At 38.8% G+C, this 26,105-nt stretch overlaps 1 protein-coding gene and 1 pseudogene across 1 annotated transcript in view; one reads left to right on the forward strand and one right to left on the reverse strand.

Moving 5' to 3' along the window:
• Nucleotides 1–9,666: 9,666 nt before the first annotated feature.
• LOC105529358 lies at nucleotides 9,667–10,552 on the reverse strand (annotated as a pseudogene).
• Nucleotides 10,553–20,441: 9,889 nt separating this feature from the next.
• The window catches only part of LOC105529357 (cytidine monophosphate-N-acetylneuraminic acid hydroxylase), a 63,403-nt gene continuing 57,739 nt past the window's right edge, over nucleotides 20,442–26,105 (forward strand). Inside the window, exons 1-2 of the mRNA XM_011966486.1 lie at nucleotides 20,442–20,961; nucleotides 21,208–21,411. Of these exons, the coding sequence (XP_011821876.1) occupies nucleotides 20,885–20,961; nucleotides 21,208–21,411 (281 nt within the window). The 5' untranslated portion in view covers nucleotides 20,442–20,884. The remainder of the gene's footprint in view (nucleotides 20,962–21,207; nucleotides 21,412–26,105) is intronic.

Consider the following 26,105-nt stretch of genomic DNA (forward strand, 5'->3'; position numbering starts at 1 on the left):
TTTTTCCTTTGTGTTCCCCAGATGGCATTCTTCAGCACACTTTGCTAAAAGTCTGAGGTAGTGAAAAGGGTGGCGTCACTGCTCTCCAGAGAGCATTCATGTGTTTTAAAAAGTCCTCCATCTGTCCCATTACCAGGGATTTGTCACCTATCACCTTACTAACAGGGCTCCTCTGCTGCTCTGTTGAAAGGAAGAGTCATTAATAGATGCTAGCAGGGCTTAATACCTAGGTGATGGGAAGGTCTGTGCAGCAACCTGCCATGGCACATGTTTACCTATGTAACAAACCTGCACATCCTGCACATGTACCCCTGAACTTAAAAGTTGGAAATCAAAAAAGAGAAAGGGGCCTCTGTTCTCTGCCTTTCTTGTCTTCCTGTTTTCAGACAGAACTCCCTTTACCTGAATTCTAAAGTTCTCTTTGTTTCTATCTGATATTTAAGTCAAAAAGATGTTACCACACCTGTTCTCTCCTTCAGAGAATTCAGGTTCCTGCTCTTATAATCCCTTTTTATGCCTTGATGCATTAAATTTCTTTCTCTGAAAATTCTTCCTTGTTTTCTTTACTAAATCTATCTTGTGGAAAGGTATCTTTGCCCTAATTGTTCAGTTTGTGATTATTTCTGGCAGCTAATTTTCCCCATGTGTCGAATGTTTCTTGTATAAGAGAAAATAGATGGCTTTTATTTCTAATCAGAGGTCTATTTTGCTCAACATTGGCAACTCCTGTGGGTTCCCTAAGCAATTGTGCATGTCAGGGTTCAGTTCTTTCTGGTGGTTTCCTGCTTTCTTTTCCTATGTGAGACTTATGTAGAATTTATTTAACATGCAATAAATATGCACCCTCCAGCAATAAAATATGCACATAACATGAAATATGTTTACAATATGGAAAATCCCACAATCATAATGGTAGGAGAAAGGCCAGATACAAAAGAGCATATGATTCCATTTATACAAAATTTAAGAGTAGGTATAACCAGTCTATGGTGATACAGATTAGAGGAGTGGCTATCTATCGAGTGGATGTTGACTGGGAAGGAGTTAGCTGGAGTCCTAGAAATGTTCTATATCTTGATGTGGGAGGTAGTTACATGAATGTATACCTGTGTCAAAAAGTCATAGAGCTATACATTCAAGATTAGTGCATGTTACTGTATGTAAATTATACCTCGCTTTAAAAAATGTCATGTGATGTCGTCTAGAACTAGGGAAGGAAGAATTTGAGAGACCTTCTTGATTTGGAGAGCAAAAGAATACTTTTGAGGGCAGGTGTTACTTAGAAGAATTGCTTCACGTAGCAGTCTTTTCTTCCTTTATCCTACTACCAGACATTTCTCCAACTAGAATAGATGTGGTTACAACTGTCCTCTTGCTCTTTCCTGAGAATTTGTTCAGTTGTTTCCTACACAGCATTTTAAACGTTGTGGCAAATACAAGTTCAAAGTCACGTTGCCAGTGCTTCGGAAACTTACAGTCTAGTTGGAGAGACGAGACTAACATGAAAGAGAATTTAGTGTTGCTGTCTTTTTTTTTTTTTTTTTTTTTTTTTTTAAGCACAGATTTTGAGGCACAGAATTCTCCAGGGATTCAGGAGAGAGTGCACTCAGTGGGAAAAGGAGGAATTGATTTTAATGAAGTGGGGAGAACTTAAGGTGAGTTTTTGAAAATACATAGGCAGGCACAATGCCAGCTAGTTCTTCACTGTATTGTGTTTGTTGAAAGAACCACAGAACACCTGCTTGCTAGAGCTGAAACAGTGACTGGACAAGACAGGATGTTTATCAAACTGGGGAAAATAAACCAAGAGGCATACAGATGTCTCAAGAGATTTAGACTTGGGCCACTAGTCTGAGCCCTCAGGGTTGAGAAGACAGAAGTACAGTCAGGGGAGGGTAGGGATCAGGAAGGAACAGAGGCCAGACCTAAACTGTACACCCCAGTGGGAAATACTATACAGAGGTCTTTTCTTTTATAATAAAGTAATTCTTATTATATTACAAAGAAAACCAAAATCCGTTTTTGTGACAGGATGACTCACAGAAGGATACATAAAATTAGGAAGTAATATATTAAGTTATCCTTAATATTTTCTCCTCATACACCACATTCATGTGTCTGCAAAACATACATGTGCATTCAGGCACACATATGTATGAACACACATACACACGCACACACACTTCATACTCCTGTGCTGGTGGGGAATTCGGAGTTTATCTAAAGTGCACCATCCACTTGCTAGGCTCTATGGGTGGAGCTGGAAGGGTAATAGAAAGGTTGGCAGATATATGAAGACAACTGAAATTCATATCAGCAGGCCGAGGGTTCATGTCACCCGAAGTCTGACTCGCCTGCTGTGCTCTTGCCTGCTGTGCTCTCGTAATTGCTTTTGGAAAGGTTTTCTGGCTACAATAAAATCTGATTAAATTTGTTACCAAGCAAATTGAATTGTTCAGGCTGCAGCCTTTCTAGAAGTTTTAAACATTATTTAAAAGAATATTTCAACCTCACTCCATTTCAGCTATCTCTGAGGAGCTGCTCTTGTGCTGTTTGGCCCCTGCCTACTCGGAATGGAACAAAGGTATGGTGTGCATTGGTTTTCTACTGAATTTAGGATATTTATTTTTGATGGTTTGTCTTTCCATCTTCTGTGACTAGGTATAAGAATTGAGAGTTCTTGCTGGGGGATGGGGAAGGATTTATGATGTTAAAACAATTTTCGAATATATAGTATTTGCCATCTTCGGAACACCTGATTTACAATTCACCCAGTTACTTGGGTATAGAACTTGCTTGTATCGCACCCTGCTTGCCCTTTATATTCTATCTACTTGAGCCCTCTTTGCAACCCTGTCCACTTTACCCAACACCCTTATCAGCAACACTGCCTTTTCTGTATGCTTCCCTTATTTTTTTCTCTGGCCGCTAGCAGATCTTGTTTTTGGAGCTTTCCTTCTATCAAGACATTACTTACTGCTTTGCTCAGGTCTCAGAAAGCTTTGGGATCCAGAGAGATACTAAAGGATTGGGGCTGAAAAGGCATGGGAGACTCAGGGTTTGAACTTGAGGGGTGCTATGGACTAAATGGTACACTGAATTCATGGATCAAAAGTTCAGTCAGTCTTAAAGCTCCAATCAATACAATGTTGACTACTTCATAGGGTAAGTAAGATTTTTGTGGGCTGGTTAGAACTTACTTGCCATTTGCAACTTGTTTTTATGGGAAAATATCAAGTGCAGTATAAAATAAACATTTAGACCACTACCTGGTCATAAAGGGGGGGGTGCTTTCTGTAGTACATTTAATTAAACACATACTATTATAACACTTTGCTAAGTTCTAGTTCTCAAGTAAATATAAAGCCGTTCTAAAGATATTTTAGGAATGGTGACATGTTTAAATCTCAGGTTTATAAAAAGTGTTGTAAGAATGGCTGTCGTGGGCCATTAGTTTCAATGCTGATTTATTCTCTCAACAAATATTTGTTGAAATCCTCATGCGTGCTAGGCTGTGGGGTTGCAACAGAACCCTAACACAAACATGGTTCCTTCCCCTGCATGGCTTACAGTTTTCTGGGGGACACAGATATTAATCAACCAACCTCATAATTAAAAATGAAATTATTGGCCAGGCATGGTGGCTCACGCCTGTAATCCCAGCACTTTGGGAGGCCGAGGTGGGTGGATCATGAGGTCAGGAGATTGAGACCATCCTGGCTAACATGGTGAAACCCTGTCTCTACTAAAAATTAAAAAACATATATATATATATATATAGCCAGGCATGGTGGCGGGCACCTGTAGTCCCAGCTACTCGGCAAGCTGAGGCAGGAGAATGGCGTGAACCTGGGAGGTGGAGGTGGCAGTGAGCTGACACTGCACCACTGCACTCCAGCCTGGGGGACAGAGTGAGACTCCATCTCAAAAAAAAAAAAAAAAAAGACAAAAAAAGAAATGATCAGTTTGATAAGTGATGTGAAAGAAAAAGACATAGTGCTGTGAGGCTGTATCACAGTGGGATTTGACCTTATATGGAGAGTCAGGGAATTCCCAGTGGGGCTACTGATTGAACTGAGAACTAAAGTATAAGGTATTGGGGGAACCTGCCCCCAATATTTCAACATAGTTTCTTTCTATTTTCCATAAGCATCAGCTGGCTGAGAAATAAAGAGACAGTACAAACAGAGGAATTTTACAGCTGGGCCGCCAGGGGTGACATCACATATTGGTAGGACTGTGATGCCCACCTGAGTCTCAGACCAGCAAGTTTTTATGGAGGGTTTCAAAAGGGGAGGGAGTGTAAGAACAGAGAGTAGGTACACAGATCACAGGCTTCAAAGAGCAAAAAGCAGAACCACTGATAAGGGTCCAACAAAGATCAAGTGCTTCTGAGGGGAACAGGGCAAAGGCCAAAACAGAACCACTGATAAGGGTCCAATAAAGATCACAGGGCAAAGGACAAGAGCAGAACCACTGATAAGGATCTATGTTCAGTAGTATTGTCTTGATAAACATCTTAAACAACAGAAAACAGGGTTTGAGAGCAGAGAAGTGGTCTGATCACAAATTTACCAGGGAGGAATTTTCCCAACCCTAGTAAGCCTGAGGGTTCTGCAGGAGACCAGGACGTATTTCAGTCTTTATCTCAACTGCACAAGACAGACATTCCCAGAGCGGCTGTTTATAGACTTCCCGCCAGGAACACATTATTTTCCCAGGGTATTAATATTAATATTCCTTGCTAGGAAAAGAATTTAGCAATATCTTTCCAACTTGCATGTTTGTTTATAGGCTCTCTGCAAGAAGAAAAATATGGCTCTTTTTGCCTGACCCCGCAGGCAGTCAGACCTTATGGTTGTCTTCCCTTATTCCATAAAAATCACTATTATTTATTATTCTGTTCTTTTTAAAGGTACATTGATTTCATATTGTTCAAACACACGTCAATTTGTACAGTTAACACAATTATTACAGAGGTCCTGAGGTGACGTACATCCTCAGCTTACGAAGATAACAGGATTAAGAGATTAAAGTAAAGATAGGCATAAGAAATTATAAAAGTATTATTTGGGAACTGATAAATATTCATAAATCTTCACAATTTATGTTCCTGTGCCGCAGCTCCAGCCAGTCCCTCCGTTTAGGGTCCCTGACTTCCCATAACAAAAAGGAGAGTTAAATCTGTGAGGAAGGGATCAAAAGAGAATATTCTGAGTATAGGGTTGTACACTGAGGAAATGAAAGAAGGCCAGATGTCATTAGGAGGAAGAACATAGTACAAAATAAGCTGGAAGAAGTACATAGGGGTCATTATATATGTATCACCTCCTAGGCATGTTAGGAATTTTGCTCTTTCTCCTAGGAACAGTGACAGGAGACAAGTGAAAAAAAAGGTTGATAGGGTGGAATTATTTTAAATGTCCATTTAATCTATGTTATTCTGCCTCATTCTTCATGATGTGATTATTAAGCATTGTGTGCCTGTGTTAAAACATCTCATATACCCCACAGTTACACACATCTATGTACTCACAAAAATTTAAAATTAAGTAACTGTGTTATTCTTGGTCATCGTGGAAAGAACAAATTAGAGAAAAAGTGAATTTAGGGTGACCAGTTAAGGGTCTATGGCAGTGGCTCAGAGGGCTATGGGAATGGCTTAGATTAGGGTGACAGGGAGGATGGTCCTGAGAGAGATTTAAGAGGTAAGATTAATGGATTTGACTTAGCTATAGGGTAGGGAGAGAAAGGGAGTTGTTGAAGATAACAGGTTGTCATGAAGTACATTTGAAGGATGAGAATGAGTGAGATGCACTGAGCTGAATTTTGGATATGCTAAGTTTCAGGTGTCTTTAAGACATCCAAATACATATGTACAAAAGGTAGTTAGCTATACAGATACAACTTTGTGGCTCAAGGTCTACTCATATATGTGTTTGAGAGTCATTTGTGCTCCAGAGATAATTGAAGCCAAGAGTATGGAGGAGACTCTCTAGGGAAAAACTGTCAAATGAAGAGGTTGCAGAACTGAGCCTTGAGGAGCTACAATATTTAATGGCCAGATAGAGGAAGGATCCATCTACAAAGCAAACAAAAAAGGACTGAAAATGTAGGAAGAAAACTAGTAAGCTATTAGGTGTGCCGAAACAACAACCACAAAAAGTATACCTGGCTATAAACGAAGGGAGAAAGACAGCTAGCTGGAGGGTCTTTGGGGCTGAAATGCTTAAAAAAAAAAAAAAAGAAAAGAAAAGAAAAAAAAAAGGTTTGGATGGTTTAAAAAAGCAATATAATGTAGATTCCTTCTACATACCATTCACGAAATGACAATATTATAAGGATAGCTGGCAAATCAGTGGTTGCCAGAGGGTATGAACAGTGGGGATGTGACTATAAAGGGTAGTCCTTGGGAGCTTCACTGAGGAAGTTTCTTGGTGGTGATAGAAGAGTTATATGTCATTTTGTTTGTTTTTTGAGATGGAGTCTCACTTTGTCAGCCAGGCTGCAGTGCAGTGGTGCAATCACAGTTCACTGCAACTTTGAAATCTGGGCCTTAAATGATCCTCCTCCCTAAGCCACCCAAGCTGTAGCTGGTACTACAGGTGTGCGCCACCACATCCCACAAGAATTATGTATCATTTTATTCTTCACATTCCTGTCAGACACTTTATAAAACAAATGGATCCAGTAGGGAACAAACACAATCATTATGCTGACTGTAGTGAATACAGAGGGAAAGAAAAAAGGTTCACCTTAAAGTATTTGAAACCCACTGACTGTATGAAAATGCTACTTCCAGGCACCTGGGCTGTGACTCAGATGCTGATATTAACACAACAGAAAGGTCTCAATTTAGTGACTGTCCCACATGCTCCAGCCTTCCTGATGTTATCTCTCTGTATTTTTGAAATGACAGAGTCTGAACATCGTGGACAATGATTGAGGAGGAGGATCAGAGAGCCCAGCCAGACAAAGTTAGAACAGACTTGGGTCTTGCAGGCTATGCCTGGTGAGATCTGAGTTCTTGAGAAATGTGTCACATTCAGGAGCCTGCCTTCACTTTTTCTGCTGCTTATTTTGTAATGGAAGAAACAGACCACCACTGTGTGAGAGGCGTCCTTCCTGGCTTCCCTCCTCACAGCTGTGTTTCAAAGGGGAAGAGGTCTGTGAAGGTCAAGCACAGGCACAGCCAGAGCCCACAGAGTCCACTGGGACCAGCATGGGGACAGTCAGAGTTTGTGGTCCTCCTGCCTACTGCATGCCCTACACTATCTTGTGGGGGTTGGGGTGAGGTAGCTGCCGTGGGGAGGAGCACTGTGACTGAAGGAAACGTCTTTTCTCAGCTGTGGTCATGCCTAACCTCTGTCTCAAACCCAACTCTGCCTTTCCCTTGGAGTGTCCAGAAAAGACAGCAGGAGCCAAATGACAAGCCAAAGTTAGTGTGACATTTCCATGGAGTAGGGGTTGCAAAATTCCCATTGAAAAGAGGAGAAATAAAGGCCATGGAAAGAAACTCCAGGGAAATGACAGGCTTCATTCACAGACTACGTCCAGAATAAAGGAGCCCCAGGGTCAAGGATCAACAGTAGGCCTGTTGGAAACTAGGGTCCCACTGGAGTCAGGAAAACAAAACAACAACAACAACAACAACATAAAAAAACAGTAGGCCTGTTGAAACTAGGGTCCCCTTGGAGTCAGGAAATAAAAAATTCAAGTCATTCACAAAAGTCTTGAAAGGCATGACAGTTTCTAACAGTTGCTAGAAATGGTACCAACTCTGGGTTCTTGGGCTCTTAATGCACAGAAATTGGCATGAGGCTGAAAGTTTCCCCAGACAAGTCTTTATTGCAGCTTATCTTATACCTGGACATGAGAGGCAGCACAAGAGAGAAAGAGAATTCCCTGACTGAAGCCAGTAGGGCTTTTTTTTTTTTTTTTTTTTTTTGGCAGTAGGGCTTTTTTTTTTTTTTTTTTTTAAATTAGGCAAAGCGTGGGAATTGACTTCAGGGGTAGGGTAGGCAGGATGGGCTGGGCAAGTGTGAAGGGTAACCAGTCAGCATATCTGGTTACAGTGGTTATCTTCAATAATGGGCAACCTGGTGATCTGGCTGGCTGTAACAACAGTGTAAATCAGTGGCTCAACATTCCTTACCTATGTGGGATACTCAAAAAGCTTGGTTATCTCCTAAGGCCAGTTTCCGGATTTAAGTAAAAGGCATGGTTCAAATATTATGGCCTGAGTGAGGTAGTACTGTGGGTTTTGTGGTGAGTGGGGATGCATGAAAGAATGATCTAGTCAATATAGGCTGAAGCCAGGCCCCATTCCTACTTGGTCTCAGAAAAAGGCAGTTTTCTCTAGTATCCATTGGCCAAGAACTCAGTTTTGTAAGCTTGCTTGACCAACTATTGCTGCTTCATTGTGATCTCTTCCGCCACTGGGAATGGATTTATTAACTACAGGACTTTGCTTTGTGGGAGAAGATTTAGTGATTCTTTTTTTTTTTTTGAAACAGAGTCTCGCTCTGTCATCTAGGCTGGAGTGCAGTGGCGCCATCTTGGCTCACTGCAAGCTCCACCTCCCAGGTTCACACCATTCTCCTGCCTCAGCCTCCCAAGTAGCTGGGACTACAGGTGCCCGCCACCATGCCTGGCTAATTTTTTTGTATTTTTTTTAGTAGAGACGGGGTTTCACCATGTTAGCCAGGATGGTCTCAATCCCCTGACCTCGTGATCCGCCCGCCTTGGCCTCCCAAAGTGCTGAGATTACAGGCGTGAGCCACTGCACCCAGCCAAGATTTAGTAATTCTAAGAAAGGAATGTACTTTTATTAAAATAGGTTAATAATTAAAACTTCAAAGTGCTACCCAGCCATAGAAGTTTCCTGAAGAAAGAAAACAGTCACTGGCCATATGAGGTGGAGATGGTTTCATCTGAAGCGTGGGAAAAAACAGATAGGCTTGAGCTCTTTCCTGTGGCAGGTATGGGTAAATGTGTCCCCCCCAGGGGCCTGCCCTTGCCCACAGCCCTACAGTGTCCTGCAATGTAAACATTTTCTTTTCCAAGGATCTGGCGGGGTGGACACAAAGTCCAAGGCTCATAACATAGGAAGAAAAGGCGGTGGCCTGGGAGTTCCTAGCAGTCAGGTCCTCCTCATACTCCTTGTATTTCCAGGGTGCGGCACAGTGCTTCACACATAGTAGGAGCTCCAGGAATACTTCTTGAACCAAAGAACAAAGGTAAAGAGAAGAAAGAGAGTTCAGATGGACGAAAGCACATGACCAATTCAAAAAGTAGACCCCCTATGAAGATGCCTGCAGTGATCAGTTTTACCACCAGCCGGCAGCACAGAGAAACATTCTGGCCAGGGCAACCTCGAGGTTCCTGAACCTCTGCCCCTTTTCTCAGCCTGGGACTGAACTCCCTGTTTTGGAGATCTCTAAACCAGGCATACACCTCATCGTTCCAAAAACAAAACAAAACAAAACAAAAGTGCAGTCCTGTGGCATTTTTAAAATGTGAGTTCCAGTGTAGCTAAAAACTGCCCACCCCTCAGCCTTGCTTAATGTTTTAATTTTAAAAATTTAAATAAATTTTGTTCCTTCGTACTTTACACTTCGGATTTTGGTGCCTGGCAGAAGGACTAGTCTGTCGAGGGAGAAAGACCATGATACAGGTGGCGATTTGGCCGCTGTCCTCTTTGGACTTGAGGTCTACAGTGATCTGGTCATTGGTGTTGGGGATGAACTTGAAGAATGAACTTGAATGTGCGCGCGGCCCACCTCCCCCATGTGGCTGACGGAAATGTAACACCAAAGTCCTGGGTGGCACTCAGAAGTCCTCGCTGCAGTGCTGGGGACAGGACCAGTGCAGTAACGCTCTCCAGCAGGCGGACTAGGGGTGAGGCAGCCTGATAGTTGAATTTCCGTGGCGGCCCTGGGAATGTTGCAGCTACACAACCTGTTCTTGTGGTCCACGCTGCCCTTGTGGCCCACCACTCTCACCCATTCCACGTTTTCAGTCACTATGCCCCCTCCTTGCCCAGGCCACCCTCCTACAGATGGTCGCCCTCTACTGCCATGAACCCCTTCTCCACTGCCCCATCGCCTTACCCAGGACACGGCCTTGCTGCCTTCCATCTGATAGGTCACCCTTCTCCCATCATCCACAGAGTAGTTCTCCACCAGAGACATTCAGATCCGAGAGCTCCATGCCGCTCTCCACTTTCCGCCAGGTGGGACTCGAGGATGCGGTGGTCTTTGTCTCATTTCACCACCACCCTGTCCCTGCTGTCTGATAGGGTTGGGTAGCCCCTTTTCAGGTAACTGAACCAGGTGTTTTCCTCTTGGGCCCTTGACCCTGTGTCCAGGTCAGCAATGACTGCTACTGGGTATCGAATCCTACCTGGCGTCCTCTAGAAGGCAGCCAGGGGATAAGTGTCATTGTCCATGGCCTTGGTCACAGGTGCCAGCACAGGAAGGCCCCGCACACTTATCTGGAGGGAGCGCACAGACTCATTCCATTCCAGGTGGTCAGAGGGCTGGACAGGCATTAGACTGAAGGGCAGGTGGGACCAGCTGGGCCTGGGGCAGGCAGGGCCCAGTGGAGCAGGGAGGCCGACTTCCACCCTTAGCAAGCTTGCCTGGCCTGAGTTATGTGAGAGTAGTGATGGCTACACAAATTAAACATAGAATAAAATTTCATAGAACTGTATACACAGACACACACGCAAATAGATGCCTGTGAAAACTGGTGACGTGAGAATAAAGTCTGTGCTCTAGTTAACAGTATTGTACCAATGTCAATTTCCTGGTTTTGATATTGTAATACAGTCATACGGTTACATAAGAGATCACCATTGGGGAAGCTAACTGAAGGGTACAGGGGACTCTGGAGTATTTTTGCAAATTTCTGTGAGTCTGTGATTACTTCCAAACAAGATGTTTTAAAAAGTCAATGAGAGAATGAAAAATATGAAATTTACAATGACTTTTTCTTTAGTATTTTGCCCTTTAAGTGTAATCTAATTATTATAATCATCATTATTACTCACGCATTGTGTACAGGAAGCACTTCTCTTATTAAAATATAACTCAAAACTTCCAGAACTTGTCACTGGAAGGCCCTCTATAGAGGAAGTTTGGCTGACTTGAAAGTCAAACCTGTTTGCAGTAGGACCTTCCTTAATTATAGCAGATTATTGCTTGATTATAGTTGATTATAGCTGGTTGCAGGAGGGGCTGCTCTCTCTTCAGAGGTCAAACTTACAATTGTACATCAGAATAAGTGAGGAGTGAATATACTTTGAAAAGGCATATTTAAAACACCAGTTTCCCCATTCTTTTTATTGTGGAATATAACATACAGAACAGTTCAGAAAACATAAATGAAGAACACTTAGAAAATAAACACCAGTTTAACCTCGGTTAAAAAAACACGTCATATTATCTGTAAACACCCCAGAAATCTCTCATGTGCTGCTTGCTTTCTTTTTAAAAATAGTTTTATAGATACATGATTTACATACCATAAAATTCACCTGATTTAAGTGTAACCATACAATGGTCTTTAGTATACTTATGGAGTTGTGCAACCATCTTCACAATCTAATTTTAGAATTTTTCCATCACCCCATGAAGAAACCATGTGCCCTTGATCAGTCAGTCTCCATTTTCTGTCTACACCCCCACCATTGTCTCTGATAACCACTAATCTGTCTCTGTGAATTTGCCTATTCTGGACATATCATATAAATTGAATTATATAATATGTGGTCTTTGTGTCTGACTTTCATTTAGCAGAATTTTTTTGAGATTCATCTACTGTAGCATGTATCAGTAATTTATTCCTTTTTATTGCCAAATAGTATTTAATTACTTGGATGTATACATTTTATTTATCCACTAATTGAGACACATTTAGGTTGTTTGCACTTTGGGACTGCTATCAGTAATAGCAAAGTGAACATTCATATACAGGCTTTTTTTGTGTGTGTGTGGACATATGCTTTCAGTTCTTTAGGTGGAGACCGAGGAATTGAATTGCTGGATCAACAGAAACTCTAACATGTTGAGAATCTGCCAAACCTTTCAAAAGTTTATCAACAACAGTGTTTGTTGGTTTCTGTTTCTCTGCATCCTCAGCAACACTTGATATTACCTACATTTTTTCTTATAACCATCCTAATGGATGTGAAGTGCCATCTCATTGTAGTTTGGTTTGAGTTTCTATCATGACTAAGGATGGTTAACCTAGGTTAACTAAGGATGATTAACCTAGGTAATTCACGTGCATTACTGACCATTTATGTATCTTCTTCGGAGAAATATCTGTTCAAATCCTTTCATTATTTTATTTTATTTAAAGATGGGAGTCTTGCTATGTTGCTCAGGCTGCTCTCAAACTCCTGGGCTCAAGTGACCTTCCTCCCTCAGCCTCCTGAGTAGCTAGGGCTACAGATGTGCAAAACCATGCCTGGTTCTCCTTTGATTATTTTTAGTTGGGTTGTTTTCTTATTATTGAGTTTTAAAGATTTTTTGTATATTTTTGATACAAGGTTCTTACAGATATATAATTTGCAAATATTTTCTCTCAGCTTGTGGGTGATTTTCATTTTCTTGATGGTGTCATTTGAAATGCAAATGTTTTTAATTTCAATAAAGTCAAATTTCTCTTCTTTTCTTCTTTTGCTTGTGCTTTTGGTGTTGTGTCTATGAAATCATTGCCTCACCCAAAGTCGCACAGATACATTCCTATTTTTCTAAAGTATAGGTTGGTGCAAAAGTAATCATGGTTTTTATCTTTAAAAGTAATGGCAAAAACTGCGATTACTTTTGCACCAACCTAACAGATGACTCAGAGATGTTCTCTATGTGTGAGCTCTTCGGTTGTTTATTTCTTCACAGCAGACTGAGATCCATTAGCTCAAAGGCTGCCAGCACCAGACTTAAAATTGTACACATACAATTGTTTTAAACATAGCCCAAATAAGCAGATTTTTAGCCATTTAGTGCCTGATCTGCATACTCTATGAAATTGGCAATATTTACTATCCATAGATAAGCCCCAGTGTTATAAAGATGCCAGGCTGCTGCTGTCCTTTGAGTTCACTGACCCTGAGAGTCCCTGCTGTGCCTCTGACTTACCCCCTTTCCTAGAAGTTTCCTTGCTCTCCTTCCCTTCTGAATGGTGGTCCCTCCAAGACTGGATAGTTTCAAGATGTGAAGGACTCGTTCCTCCTGCTTACTTGCTAAAGCAGCACCCTACTAAAGCTTGTGCATGCTGCTGCCAGCTCATGATATCTTTTTCTTCGATCAATCCAGAAATCCTTGAACTCACTCCCTACAGTTTTCCTCTAAAACTTTTATAGTTTTAGCTATTATATTTAGGTCTATGATTCATTTTGACTTAATTTTTGTATGTGGTGTGGGATAGGGGTACAATTTATGCTTTTGCATGTGGCTATTCAGTTATCCCAGCAGCATTTGTTGAAAGTTTTGAAATGGAGAAGTATGAGTTCTCCAACTTTGTTCAAGATTACTTTAATCTGAGTCTTTTGTGTGTTCTTATGAATTTTCAGATCAGCTTGTGAGTTTCTGGGATTTAAAAAGGAATTGCATTAAATCTGTAGAAAAAATTAAGGAGTATTGCCATCTAACCTTCTGATCTATGAACATGGAGTATCTTCTTCTTTATTTAGATGTTTAATTTAAAAAATATTCTGTAGTTTTCAGTGTACAAGTTTTGTACTTCTTTTGTTATACTTATTCCCAAGTGTTTGTTGTTCTTAGTGACGTTCTGAATGAATTTTTTTCTTAATCTCTTTTTTGAATTGTTCATTGCTAACATGTAGAAATACAATTGATTTTTGTATATTCATCTTATATCTGACACTTTGCCTAACTTGTCTATTAGCTCTGGAAACTTTTTAGTAAATGCTTTAGGATTTTATATATACAAGATCATGTTGTCTGCAAATAGCTTTACTCTTCCTTTCCAAATTGATGACTTTATTTTGCCTAATTTTCCTGTCTAGAACCTTCAGTAAAATGTTGAATAGAAGTGGTGAGAGCAGATATCCTTATCTTCTTGATTTTAGGGAAAAAGTATCCAGTCTTTTGCTATTGAGTATAATGCTAGTTTTGGGTTTTTCATAGGTTCCCTTAATTAGATTGAGAAAATTACTTTCTATTAGTTTGTAAAGTGTGTCTTTGTGAGGGTTTGGGGGTTAGTCATGAAAGGGTATTAAATTTTTTTCAAAATTTTTTTCTGCATTATAATTTCTTTTGAGACTATTATGTGGTTTTTACCTTTTATTCTCTTAATGTGGTATATTACATTAATTGATTTTCATGTATTAAATCAATCCTGCATTCCTAGGATAAATCCCACTTGATCTGGACAAGTTTATGGACTATCAATACTAATTTTTCTCTAAATGTTTGACAGAATTCACCAGTGAAACCTCTGGGCCTATGTTTTTCTTTGAAAATACTTTAAATTACTGATTCAATATCTTTTCCTGTCATAGGTTTGTTCATGTTTTCTATTCCTTTATGAGTCCGTTTTGGCAATTTGTGTTCCTCTAGGAATTTGTCCACATTACCTAAAGTATCTACTTTGTTAGCATATATTTGTTCATACCATTTACTTATAGTCCTTTTAATATTTGTAGAATTAATGGTAATATCTCCTCTTTCATTCCTGATTTTTTGTAATCTGTGCTTTTTCTCTTTATCTTGGTCAATCTACCTGAAGGTTTGCCAATTTTGCTGATCTTTTCAAAGAACCATTTTTTAAAATTTTACTGATTTTCTATTGTTTTTTGTTTTTTCTACTTTTATTTCTATCCTGTTATTATTTTCTACTTTCTACTTGTTTTGGGTTTTGTTTGCTTTTCTTTTTCCAGATCTGAAGTTGAAGTCTTAAGATTATTAAGATCATTCTTCTTTTCTATTATAGCTGTTTAAAGCTACAAATTTGCCCTATGTCTTGCTTTAATTGCATCCTACATAATGTGCTCCTTTCTGATTAAAACTCTCTCATTAAAGATATATACTACCCTGACTCTTGTAATATTTTCCTCATTTTCCGAAACAATACACTTTAGTTTTCTTATTAGGGAACTTTATTTAAATGGAGTCACATTGCCTGTGTGTGTGTGTGCACGTGTGTGTGTGTGTTTTGTTCTTTTTATCCAATATTATATTTGGGCACTGGTGCATGTTGTCACAACTAGTCTTAATTGGTTCATTTATATTTTTGTATTCCCCAGAATGCTACTTCACTGTTATAGTGTATAATTTATATAACATATAAATACATAATTTATCATTTCATTGTTGATAAACATTTGCATTGTTTCCAATTTGGGGCTAATATGAGTAATGCTGTGATGTACATTCTTGTACATGTATCTTGAAGAACATATGCACACATTTCTCCAGTGTTGAGACTTAGCTAAGAGTAGATTGTTAGGTCACAGTATATGTGTATTTTCTGTTTTAGTGTAGAATGCCACACTATTTTGCAATGAGATTGAACCTCACTACATTGTCATTAGTAACATATGAGAGTTTCTATACTCCTATTTATAAACATTTGGTGCTTGCAGTTGTTTTAATTTTAGTTATTCTGATGAGTATAGTGGTACCTTATTGTGGTTTTTATTTTCACTTCCTCATTGCTAGTAAGGTTGAGCTCTCTTTATTCACGATTTGGATATTCTATTTTGTGAAGTACCTGTTCAAACCTTTTTGCCCATTTTTCTTGTAGATTGTCTTTTTATTATTGATTTGTAGACATTCTTCTATATTCTGCCTAGAAATCCTTTGTCATATTTATGTTGCAAATATTCATTATGTGTCTTACCTTTTTACTCTTTTATGCTGTTTTGGGGTGTATATGTTCTTTTAGAGTAATCTAAAATTGCAATAATTTTCCTTTTTGGGTAGAGCTTTTTGTGTTTTGTTGAAAAAAATCCACTTGTCCCAAGATTATAAAAATGTTCTCCTAAATAACTTCCAAAAGCTTGATTATTTATCTTTTAAATGTAAGTCTTTAACTTGTCTGAAATTGATTTTTGTCTGTGGAATAAGGAAGGAGTCCAATCTATTTTTCTAATATGGGTTCCCAATTACCCCACCAAGTTTAGTGGAAACATTTATCCTTTCCCTAGTGATCTCTACAGTGTCACTTATCAAGTGTTGGTGTATATGTGGATTTGTTTCCAGGCCTCTATCCTGTTCCCTTGATTATTTTATCTACCACTAAGCCAACACTATACAATCTTAATTATTATAGCTTACAATAAGTCTTGATATTTGCTAGAACAAATCCTCTTTCATCTCCCACCTTGTTCTTCTTGAAGAATGTTTTATCTCTTTTTGGCCCTTTGCATAGCTTAATAAATTTTAGAGTAAGTTTTTAAGCTGTAAAAAAAAAAAAAAAATTCTGGGGGCTTTATTGAGACTATAGTAAGTCTACAGATACATTTGGAGTAAATTGATTATCTTCATAATATTGAGCTTCCAATCTATGAACATAATATAATTCTTCATTTATAGATACACTTAATATCTCTCAATAGAGTTTTATAAGTTTCTCCATAGAGATCGTTTGTTCAATTTATTTCTTGATATTTCATTTTTCTATGCTCTCTTTTAATTTTTATTTATTTATTTTGTTTTGAGATGGAGTTTTGCTCTTGTTGCCCAGGCTGGAGTGCAGTGGCACGATCTTGGCTCACTGCAACCTCCGCCTCCCAGGTTCAAGCAATTCTCCTGCCTCGGTCTCCCGAGTAGCTGAGATTACAGGCATGTGCCACCACACGTAGCTAATCTTGTAGTTTTTGTAGAGATGGGGTTTCACCATGTTGGCCAGGCTGATCTCGAACTCCTGACCTCAGGTAATCCACCCATCTCGGCCTTTTCTGGTATCTTAAATTATATATTTTTAAATTCAATTTTTGTATTTTTTATTGCTGGTGTGAGAATAAATTGATTTCTTAAACTATTGATTATATATCTAACAGCTGTACTAAACTCTCAGAGTCTTATAATTTGAGTCTTATAATTTATATGTGGGTTCTTCTGAATGTTTATATATACAGTCTAACTATCTTCAAAAATGATTTCTTTCTTTCCATCCCTTGTGTGTTTGACTTTTTTTTTCCTTGCCTTAACGCCCTGAGCAGCTTATTCAGGTCTCTTTACTTTTACCTAATGTCTTTTTCTGTTTCAGGGTTACATCTAAGACACCACATCACATTTAGCCATCATGTCTCCTTAGGCTTCTCTTGGCTGTGATATTTACTCAGACTTTTCTTGTTTTGGATGACCTTGAGTTTCAACGAGTTCTGACCATGTATTTTATAGGTTACCTCTCTATTGGAGGTACAAGCCACCAAATGCCTGGCTAATTGTTTTGCATTTTTTGTAGAGATGGGGTTTCATTGTGTTGCCCAGGCTGGTCTTGAAGTCCTGAGCTAAAAGCGATCTGCCCACCTCAGCCTCCCAAAGTGCTGAGATTACAGGTGTGAGCCACCACATCTGCCTTAGACACAGGGTCTCACTATGTTGCTCAGACTGGTCTTGACCTCCTGCACTCAAGTGATGCTCCTGCCTTGGCCTCCCAAAGTGCTGGGATTACAGGCGTAAGTCACCGTGCCCAGTCTGATATTAATATTTTTGCATCCTCCCTCCCCACCTCTCTCTTTTAAAATATTAGTTAGCCTAGCTATGGCTTATCACTTTTTTGATCTTTTCGAAGAACTGGCATTTGGTTTTGTTGATTTCCTCTATTAGTTTTCTGTTTTCAATTCCATTGATTTCTGCTCTAATTTTTCTTTCTTTTTTTCTTCTTGCTTTGAATTTACTTTCCTTTTTCTAGTTTCCTAAAGTGGAAGCTTATGTGATTGATTTTAGATATTGAGTATCACAGGGTACAGTAGGTGAATTTTTCTTCTTTTAACCATGGAGTACACATTTTGTTCTTGTGAGGATATTCTTTCATTCACTAGATATTTACTGAGCACCTACCATGGGACAGGCACTGTAGTCTTGGCCTTCATAGAGTTTACCTTTTCTTGAACAGAATAATGAACATCTTCCCACTGAAAACAAAATACCTAAGAAATTATGGGGAGCAAAATGTACATACAGACTGAAAATTCTGCATGAGTTGCATTTTCTTCCTCCACCCTTTTTCTCAGATTTTAACCCCCTGGAGGGTTTCTAGTTTCATGAGAAGTAGTCTTTATTTGGGCTCCTTGCCCTGCTTGGACTGAAAGTATAGTTGACATTTATATCATTCCTATCCTTGCCTCTCCCTCAGCTCTGAGCTTAGAAGCCCCAGTCAGTAGCCTTTGAAGAGATTCTCAGGGTATGTGGTGGCATCAGAGCATGAATGAATGACAGTTTTACCTCATAAAACTCTACTCCCCTGTGTATTTTTTTTTGAGGTCTAGATTTTGAATTTTCAAAGTAAGTTTCAAAAGCATCACTGTTTGTTCCATAGGCCCTTGAAATAGTAAACCAATGACATTTTCATCAATATAGTTATTTTCTGTGATCTCTAGTGAGGTAAATTTTAAAAATTCTTTTGTTACACACTTATATCTGGTTCCTACTAATCTTCAGAAAAAGAACAGGATGGAGATAATTCAGGCGAGATACATACATTGCCTATGAAGCTGACTTCTAACTAGTTCCTAGTTTAGATCATCATTAAGCATCAGAAAATAACAGAGCCCAGGATTAGGGTGAGACAAGTGAGACAACTTTTAAGTTGTAGAAAATTTAAGGAATGTAAAAAATAATCTTGATTACAATGGAAATTATTTTAACACAATATTTTTTCATTTTCGTTTTTTTTCTTTTGAGATGGAATCTCACTCTGTCACCCAGGCTGGAGTGCAGTGGGGTGATCTCAGCTCACTGCAACCTCCGCCTCCTGGGTTCAAGCAACTCTCCTGCTTCAGCCTCCCATGTAGCTGGGACTATAGGTACCCGCCACCACACCTGGCTAATTTTTGTATTTCTAGTAGAGACAGGGTTTCACCATATAGGCCAGGTTGGTCTCGAACTCCTGACCTCAGGTGATCCTCCTGCCTTGGCCTCCCAAAGTGCTGGGATTACAGGTGTGAGCCACCACACCTGGCCAACACAATATTTTTTAAGGCCAAAATGAATGCACAAATTCCATGACAAACAAAATATACAAAACTTAAAGACAGGATGTTATACTGCCACACTGAGCCACTACTTCTGAGGCAAAAGGGAAAAAGTGTGCCCTGTATAATGTATTTTAATTGTTATTTTTCAAGAATATTAAAGTATTTGAAAAAAATACTGAAACGTTAAAAAGTAGGTGTATTAAAATTCATTTTAGTGTTAATGTTTTACTCATAGCAAAATAAGAATTTGCTACAATTTTATTTTTCTGATTTTGATAGAAGCAAATTCATTGATATCTTTAAAAATACTTTGGGGAAAAGCTAATCATTTAAAAACATATATAGAAAAGCATGTATATAGGTGCACACATTTTTTTCTTTTGCCTTCTGTTCCAATGTGACTTTCACATGGAACTGAGTACAAAACTGTGGTTAAGTAAACCTGTTCTACATGGTTGTGATGTAAGTTGAAATCTAACACAGAACTTTGGCTATATGAATTCATTCAATGGAACAACAAAAATCTAGAGAGGTTTGCCTTTTATACTCTTAGACTAATTATTCCAGGAATTGCCTCAGTGCTTGTGTTAGCTTGGTGTCAGATATTTGTACTTGTAAGAACAAAGTCAAAAAAGAAGTCATGATATTTAGAATAGATTCTTCCTATCAAATACATTTAGAACATATTTTTGGAATAATTTCAAGTCCATTGGGAACTCAATTACTAGGAATTTGGGACAGAGGTGACAAGGAGAATCTGCTTTAAGAAAGTAGATCATAATATTACAGAGCTATGCCTTCATCAGTTTAAAATTGGAAGTGGTTTCTCTGTTATTTTCTACCCTGGAATGTTTTTAAAATTATTTTTATCCCATTTAAGAAATTTGCAATGCTTCTAAAAAGGAAAGTGAAAGTGCCACAAACACGCTTGTGCTGCAAATCAGTTTTAAGTTAACACGCAAAGAGAATTTTGGCTACTTTTTTGTTTGGAGTCAAATATAAAACTAAACAACGTGTGCCCAGATTTCCTACCATGATTTTGCAAAAGATATCTTGAAACCTTTCTTGGCAAAAATAACATTCCGTTATGATTCAGTGTTGCACTGTAAACAGAGTGTTTAGAAATTGGGGTTTGAGAAGTATAACGGCTTGTTTCCTTAAAAAAAAAAAATTCAAATGCTTCATTTGCTGCTGGAGCTTTTTGTAAATTAGTCAAATTGAGTGCAGTGGGAGGGGTGACTCACTAAGTGGAGAGCTAGTGAAGACATAGCCTGTGAAAGGCAGTCGGCTAAGTGGTAGGGGCAGAAGGAAGATAGAGTGCTTTCAAAAGTGCCTATGTGTAAGTAAACAGAGCAGTGTGCCAATTACAACGTTATAATGTTCTACAGAAGAGAGATGCACACCAAGAATGCTAGCCTGGACCTGGGGTGTGTCTTGGAAGGCTTAACCAGGAAGAGGACGATTCAGTTCTATTTGAATCAAGACTGATGCTGCGTGGTGGAGAGGAACTGCGTTCTAGGCAGAGGCAGTCCAGATGCAAAAGAGCAGAGATGGGAGGGACAGCACAGTGGCTTCTCAGAAGTGAATATAGTGTTAGGCTTCTAAAAGAGCTGTGGTAGAGGGAGAAAACTGTCAAAGGAAATCAGTAACTGTTGAAGGAAATACCACAAACGCCCTCCTTCCAGGCTGACTAATGGCTTATGGGAGCAAATGAGCCACAGAAACGATACGAGCAACTGCTGTTCTTTCAAAATACCCGGGCAGAGGAACTGGCAGACGATGGGCAGGCAAGTAAGAGGGATCTTAGTTCTCTAGAAAAGTGGAGAGGTATATTAAGTAAGATGTATATTTACATTCATATCAAGGTGGGGAGAAATGCATCCTCAGGTAGCCACCAAACCTGGGTACTTGGAACGCAAGGGGCTTACGAAGTATTTCAGGGAAAAGGGGTTTTGAGCTGTCAGTTTGAAATGATTATCTCTTAAAACCTAACATTATTAACATTTTCTCTCAAAATGTTTGCCTTTTCATAGCACTGAACAAACAACTGAGATCCTGTTGTGCCTATCACCTGTGGAAGTTGCCAATCTTAAGGAAGGAATCAATTTCTTTCGTAATAAGAGCACTGGCAAAGACTACATCTTGTACAAGAGTAAGAGCCGACTGAGGGCATGCAAGAATGTGTGCAAGCACCAAGGAGGCCTGTTCATAAAAGATATCGAGGATTTAGCTGGAAGGTACCCAGAGTCCTTTGCTTTCTCACTGGTTATCTTTCTTGCAGTTAGATTTGGCAGGAAATGTATTCATCTGGAAATTTTAAATGAACCAATCAGCAAATTACTTCCCCTAGAAAATTTTACTCTTGCGTGTTTAAGCCATGTGTCTGATCTAAAAGTTGTATGTTCTATTTAATTTTCCTCTCTCTTATAAGAACTCTAATTTAAAATTTATTCCTGGCTTGATAAATAGTAAAACCTCTCTCTCTCTCTCTCTCTCTCTCTGTGTGTGTGTGTGTGTGTGTGTGTATGTGTGTCTGTGTTTGGGTGTGCATAGGGAAAACACACATTTAACTGGTTTTGTATTCAAAGACCCAAGCCTTCTGTGGGTATCTTTCCCCTCTCTCCCAGAAGAGTGTGTGTGTGTGTGTGTGTGTGTGTGTGTGCGCGCGTGTGTGCGCATGCTCCTGTGAGTGTGTATGTGTGTATGGGGGGCTCTTTTCCAAAGCCTGCTGGAGAGCAGACAGAATTTTCCCGGGAGGCTAGTTGTGATTACTAAACAAAAATAGCAGATCCCCAGCTGTTCCTGACCTGAACAGTGACTCTTCTGGTCATTTCTTAGAAGAACTGATGCTGTTGCCAACTTCCCTCCCATCCCCTCCCCTCCTCTACTGTCCCTTCGCCTCTTGTCCTCTACTATCCCTTCCCCTCCTCTCCCCTCTGTGTAGATCACCTCTCCCCAGTGCAGCAGCAATACCAGGACAGGATTGTTTTGTTAGTTTTTTCTCAATGACTGCCAAAGAAATAGCAGTAGTGCCTGGCAGAGCCAGATAGGGCTCTTGGGCATGTGCTTTGTCAGTCTAATTCTCAACACCAGTAATGCTGTATTTACCCCCACCTTTCAAGCTTTGCTTTAGCCTAATTTGCCCTATGTGGCTTTAGTCACTTGGTGTTAGGCTTTTTTCTTCCACTGTGTTGTCAGTCTTATTTCTCAGGTCATTTTGGGGTAGTTCAGTGCTGGTGTATTCAGAGTGAGAGCTGAGTAGTTGTTCATGAGTTACCTGTTACCCAAATCTAACAGGTAACTCTAGAATGTTCTCTAATGTTCACACAGATTTACTTCGCTCTATACCTACTATCATGGCCCAGCCCTTCAGGTTATTTGATTCTTAAATGCTAACTAACCACTGTGAACCCTGAAGACCTGACACAGGTCTCAGTTAATTTAGAAAGTTTATTTTGCCAAGGTTGAAGATGTGCACCCATGACACAGCCTCAGGAAGTCCTGACAACATGTGCCCAAGGTGGTCAGAGCACAGTTTGGTTTTATACATTTTAGGGAGACATGAGACATCATATGTAAGATGAACATTAGTTCGGTCTGGAAAGATGGGACAACTTGAAGCAGGGAGGGGGCTTCCAGGTCATAGGTAGATAAGAGACAAATGGTTGCTTTTTTTTTTTTTTTTTTTTTTTAAAGTTTCTATTTAGCCTCTCCAAAGAAGGCAGTGATATATGTATTTATCTTGGTGAGCAGAGTTCAAAGTTACCTTGGTAACTGAATAGAATGGGAGGCAGGTTTGCCCTAAGCAGTTCCCAGCTTGACATTTTCCTTTAGTTTATTGATTTGAGGGGCCCAAAATACTTTCCTTTCACATTTCCCCCTTTTCTTTTAAAAAATCTGTTGGAGAAAGCATTTTAGAAGAAAATGAGTCTCTGGCCTCAGGTTTCATCTGATCTCTCGTGGCTAGGATGGTTTATACCTAGACAGGTAAGTTCCGAGTTATTAGGAAAGCTCATTTTTAGAAGGTTGTGAAGTCTCATGTCCTATGAAGAGAAAATAGGGGGAAGAAAACAACAAACAAAAGAACAGTTCTGGAAAATAGATATAGGCCACATTACTCTGAAGTCCATACATCAGTAGGCAGGTATGAAAGTGGCTTATGTACGTAAATAGGTCCCTGTTATTTCCTTCTGAAGTTTAAGTTGTCTAGCTTCATTTCACAGTGCTTTATGAAAGCACATTTTAGTTTCCAGTGACTCCAAATTAGGAAAAATGGAGGAAAAAAAAGAAGGAAAAAAATTGAAAACATTGTTTTGAAGATATGTAGTCAAGAAAAATTAGAATTCAGTCCAAACTGTAGAAAATAATAAAAATTGAAAAATATTACACAAGACTAGAATCTAACAATAGGTGTACTATAGTTTTTGAAACATAATTTTTCTCTCTCCACTTTCCCATTTTTATTAAAGACAAATCCGGCAGGACTGGTTTTCTTTATTGTACTTGGCCTAATTCTTTGTATACAGTGCCATAAGAATAATTGTTTTTTACATAAGCTTTTAAATTGGCTTTGATGGAACTTTGTTCCACAGAAGGAATCTCAGAGAAGACTTTTTTAAAGCCCAGCCCATCCATGAATTTGTACCACGAAATACCTATGAGTTGAGTGAATTCCTCTCCTTTTGAGCTCCTAAGAAAAACTTGGAGCTCCTGGGCCTGTCAGAAAGTGACATTCTTTACTTACCACAGGTCAGGAACCCTGTACAGGGACTGTGGAGACAAAGGTATGAGGCTAGTTTTTCCAAGGGGCTTTTTATTGGCTCCATAAGTCAACTTTAATTCTTTAAAGGAAAGCACACTATTCCAGTCAAAGCCTTGATAAAATAACCAGTTTCTTCAATTGTGTCCTGTTACAAATGAAAACAGATTCTTATCGCACTTATGCAAATAACTGTCATACTCTCAAATGGATTTCAAATTCTGTAGAAATCAGGTAGAGAAAAACAAATATGCTCCAAATTTTGTTCATAGGAGTATACTCAATTGTTAAAAAGCTGTAAATAGCTTAAAAGTTTCTTGATTCTGAAAAACAAAGTATCAGCAATGTTTTAAGCAAAAAGTTATAAAAAGATTACTTCACACTTTTATTAGTTTAGTCCATGCAGTTAATTCTTGTTCTGCTTGATATTCATGAACATTTCAGCTCTCCATGAGTCCTCAAAGTTTTTTCTCTATTTTGATGTCACAGTCTCCAAAGTCATCAGAAACATGCATTTAAGAGCACCTGTTAAGGGTTTCATAGCTGATTATAAAATCATCTTCTGAAAAGGACCACAAAAAGACAATTGTCTGTGAATAATGAAAAGTTTTAGGGCAGCCATAGTCAAAGACATTTTGTTACCTCTGTGGCACACAATAATTTAACATAAAATTATAATTATTACTGATAACATACACTGTGTCATATCAGAATAATAGGAGTTTCCCATAATTTTGGAATACATACCAATAACATTTATACAAATACAGCCCAAAGAAAACCAAAACCATTTCATATTGGACAATGTTTCCTGTATAATTTTCATACCAAAAAGCCAAATACGTCATTTTTGGACTTTAGAGAACCCATTAATAATATCTTAAAGGACTAATTAGGTCAGAAAAAGACATAATTTATAATTCGATTTTGGAAAGTTTGTCAAATATCAAAGATTTTAAACACTTGATATCACAAAATAGGATTACAGGTCATTGCAAAATAAGTCATTCATTTAGCCAAAATGATAAGGGAAAAAAAAAGGGCAAAAACCTTCATTCTTTGAGAGAGGAGACTTAATTTTCCAAACATTAAGCCCTAATAAAAAACAGCATGAAGCCAATTAAATTTGTTTTTCAAAATTGTATAAATAGTCCATAAAGGTTTAATCTTGATCATAAGATATACCTTCCATGAACCTTTTATATCTTTGTAACCTCTATTAAGCAGTTGGTTAATGTTTCAAGAAAACCTTGTTAATTTGACACAGGGGTTGATATACTGGTCTTGCATCAGTGTGCCTTTGACATTAATGGTTAATTTATAGAGAAACTGAACTTATTTTATCTCTTAAAATTAACCCTTGCGATCTCACAAGCCCACCTCTTCTGCGATAGCCCCTGGGCCTTGAGGAGTTGAATGCCTTTAATTTCTGGCCCTATGTCTCAGGAATGCAGTTTATTTTGATTGGCATCCTCTAGGGGGCCTGGAGATGAGGTTTTAATTGCTGTCAGTGTTTAAGATTTAGCAGGACTTGGTGTTCTTTTTAGACCCAGGAGTCAAAACCCTGTAACTCAATGTCACAAGGACTTTAAAAGTACATACAGGAAGATACAAGAATGTAATAACCTTAATTAAAAAAAATTTAAATCTCAGTTTTTCCTAAGCAAACCAAACTTAATAATAATGTCATAGGAGTTATTGTGATAAATATAAAATCTGTTAGGCCAGTTACCAAAAGGCCAAGAAAATACCTTCTGCAGTGCACAGAATATTATGTTGGAAGAAAACAATTCCTTTAGACCTTTAAGAGAATGTCGGTAGCATCAGGCCACCAAAAAGAGAACCTGAGCAGGGAAAAAACTTATATGAGCCGAAAATGAGTTGAAGGAGAGTGTTACTATTTCATACCTTTTAAAAGAGGAGAGAAAACCAAAACCAGTGAGATGCAATGTAAGTGTGTAAGTGGCATTTTTTAAACATCAGACCCAACCTCTAGAAAGACCACTATTATTTCCCTTTAATCACGGGCAACTTGATCATATAAAAGTTTTTGTTTTGTTTTTTAGAAATCCTCTTATTGTGACTTATACAGACTGTTCATGACATGCTTAGGCTTTCTGGTTTGTCTTTAACTAACTAACTACCTTCCTTCCTTTCTCTCTTTCTCTCTCT

Source organism: Mandrillus leucophaeus, unplaced genomic scaffold, assembly GCF_000951045.1.
Source record: "Mandrillus leucophaeus isolate KB7577 unplaced genomic scaffold, Mleu.le_1.0 Scaffold760, whole genome shotgun sequence".
Taxonomy (NCBI): domain Eukaryota; kingdom Metazoa; phylum Chordata; class Mammalia; order Primates; family Cercopithecidae; genus Mandrillus; species Mandrillus leucophaeus.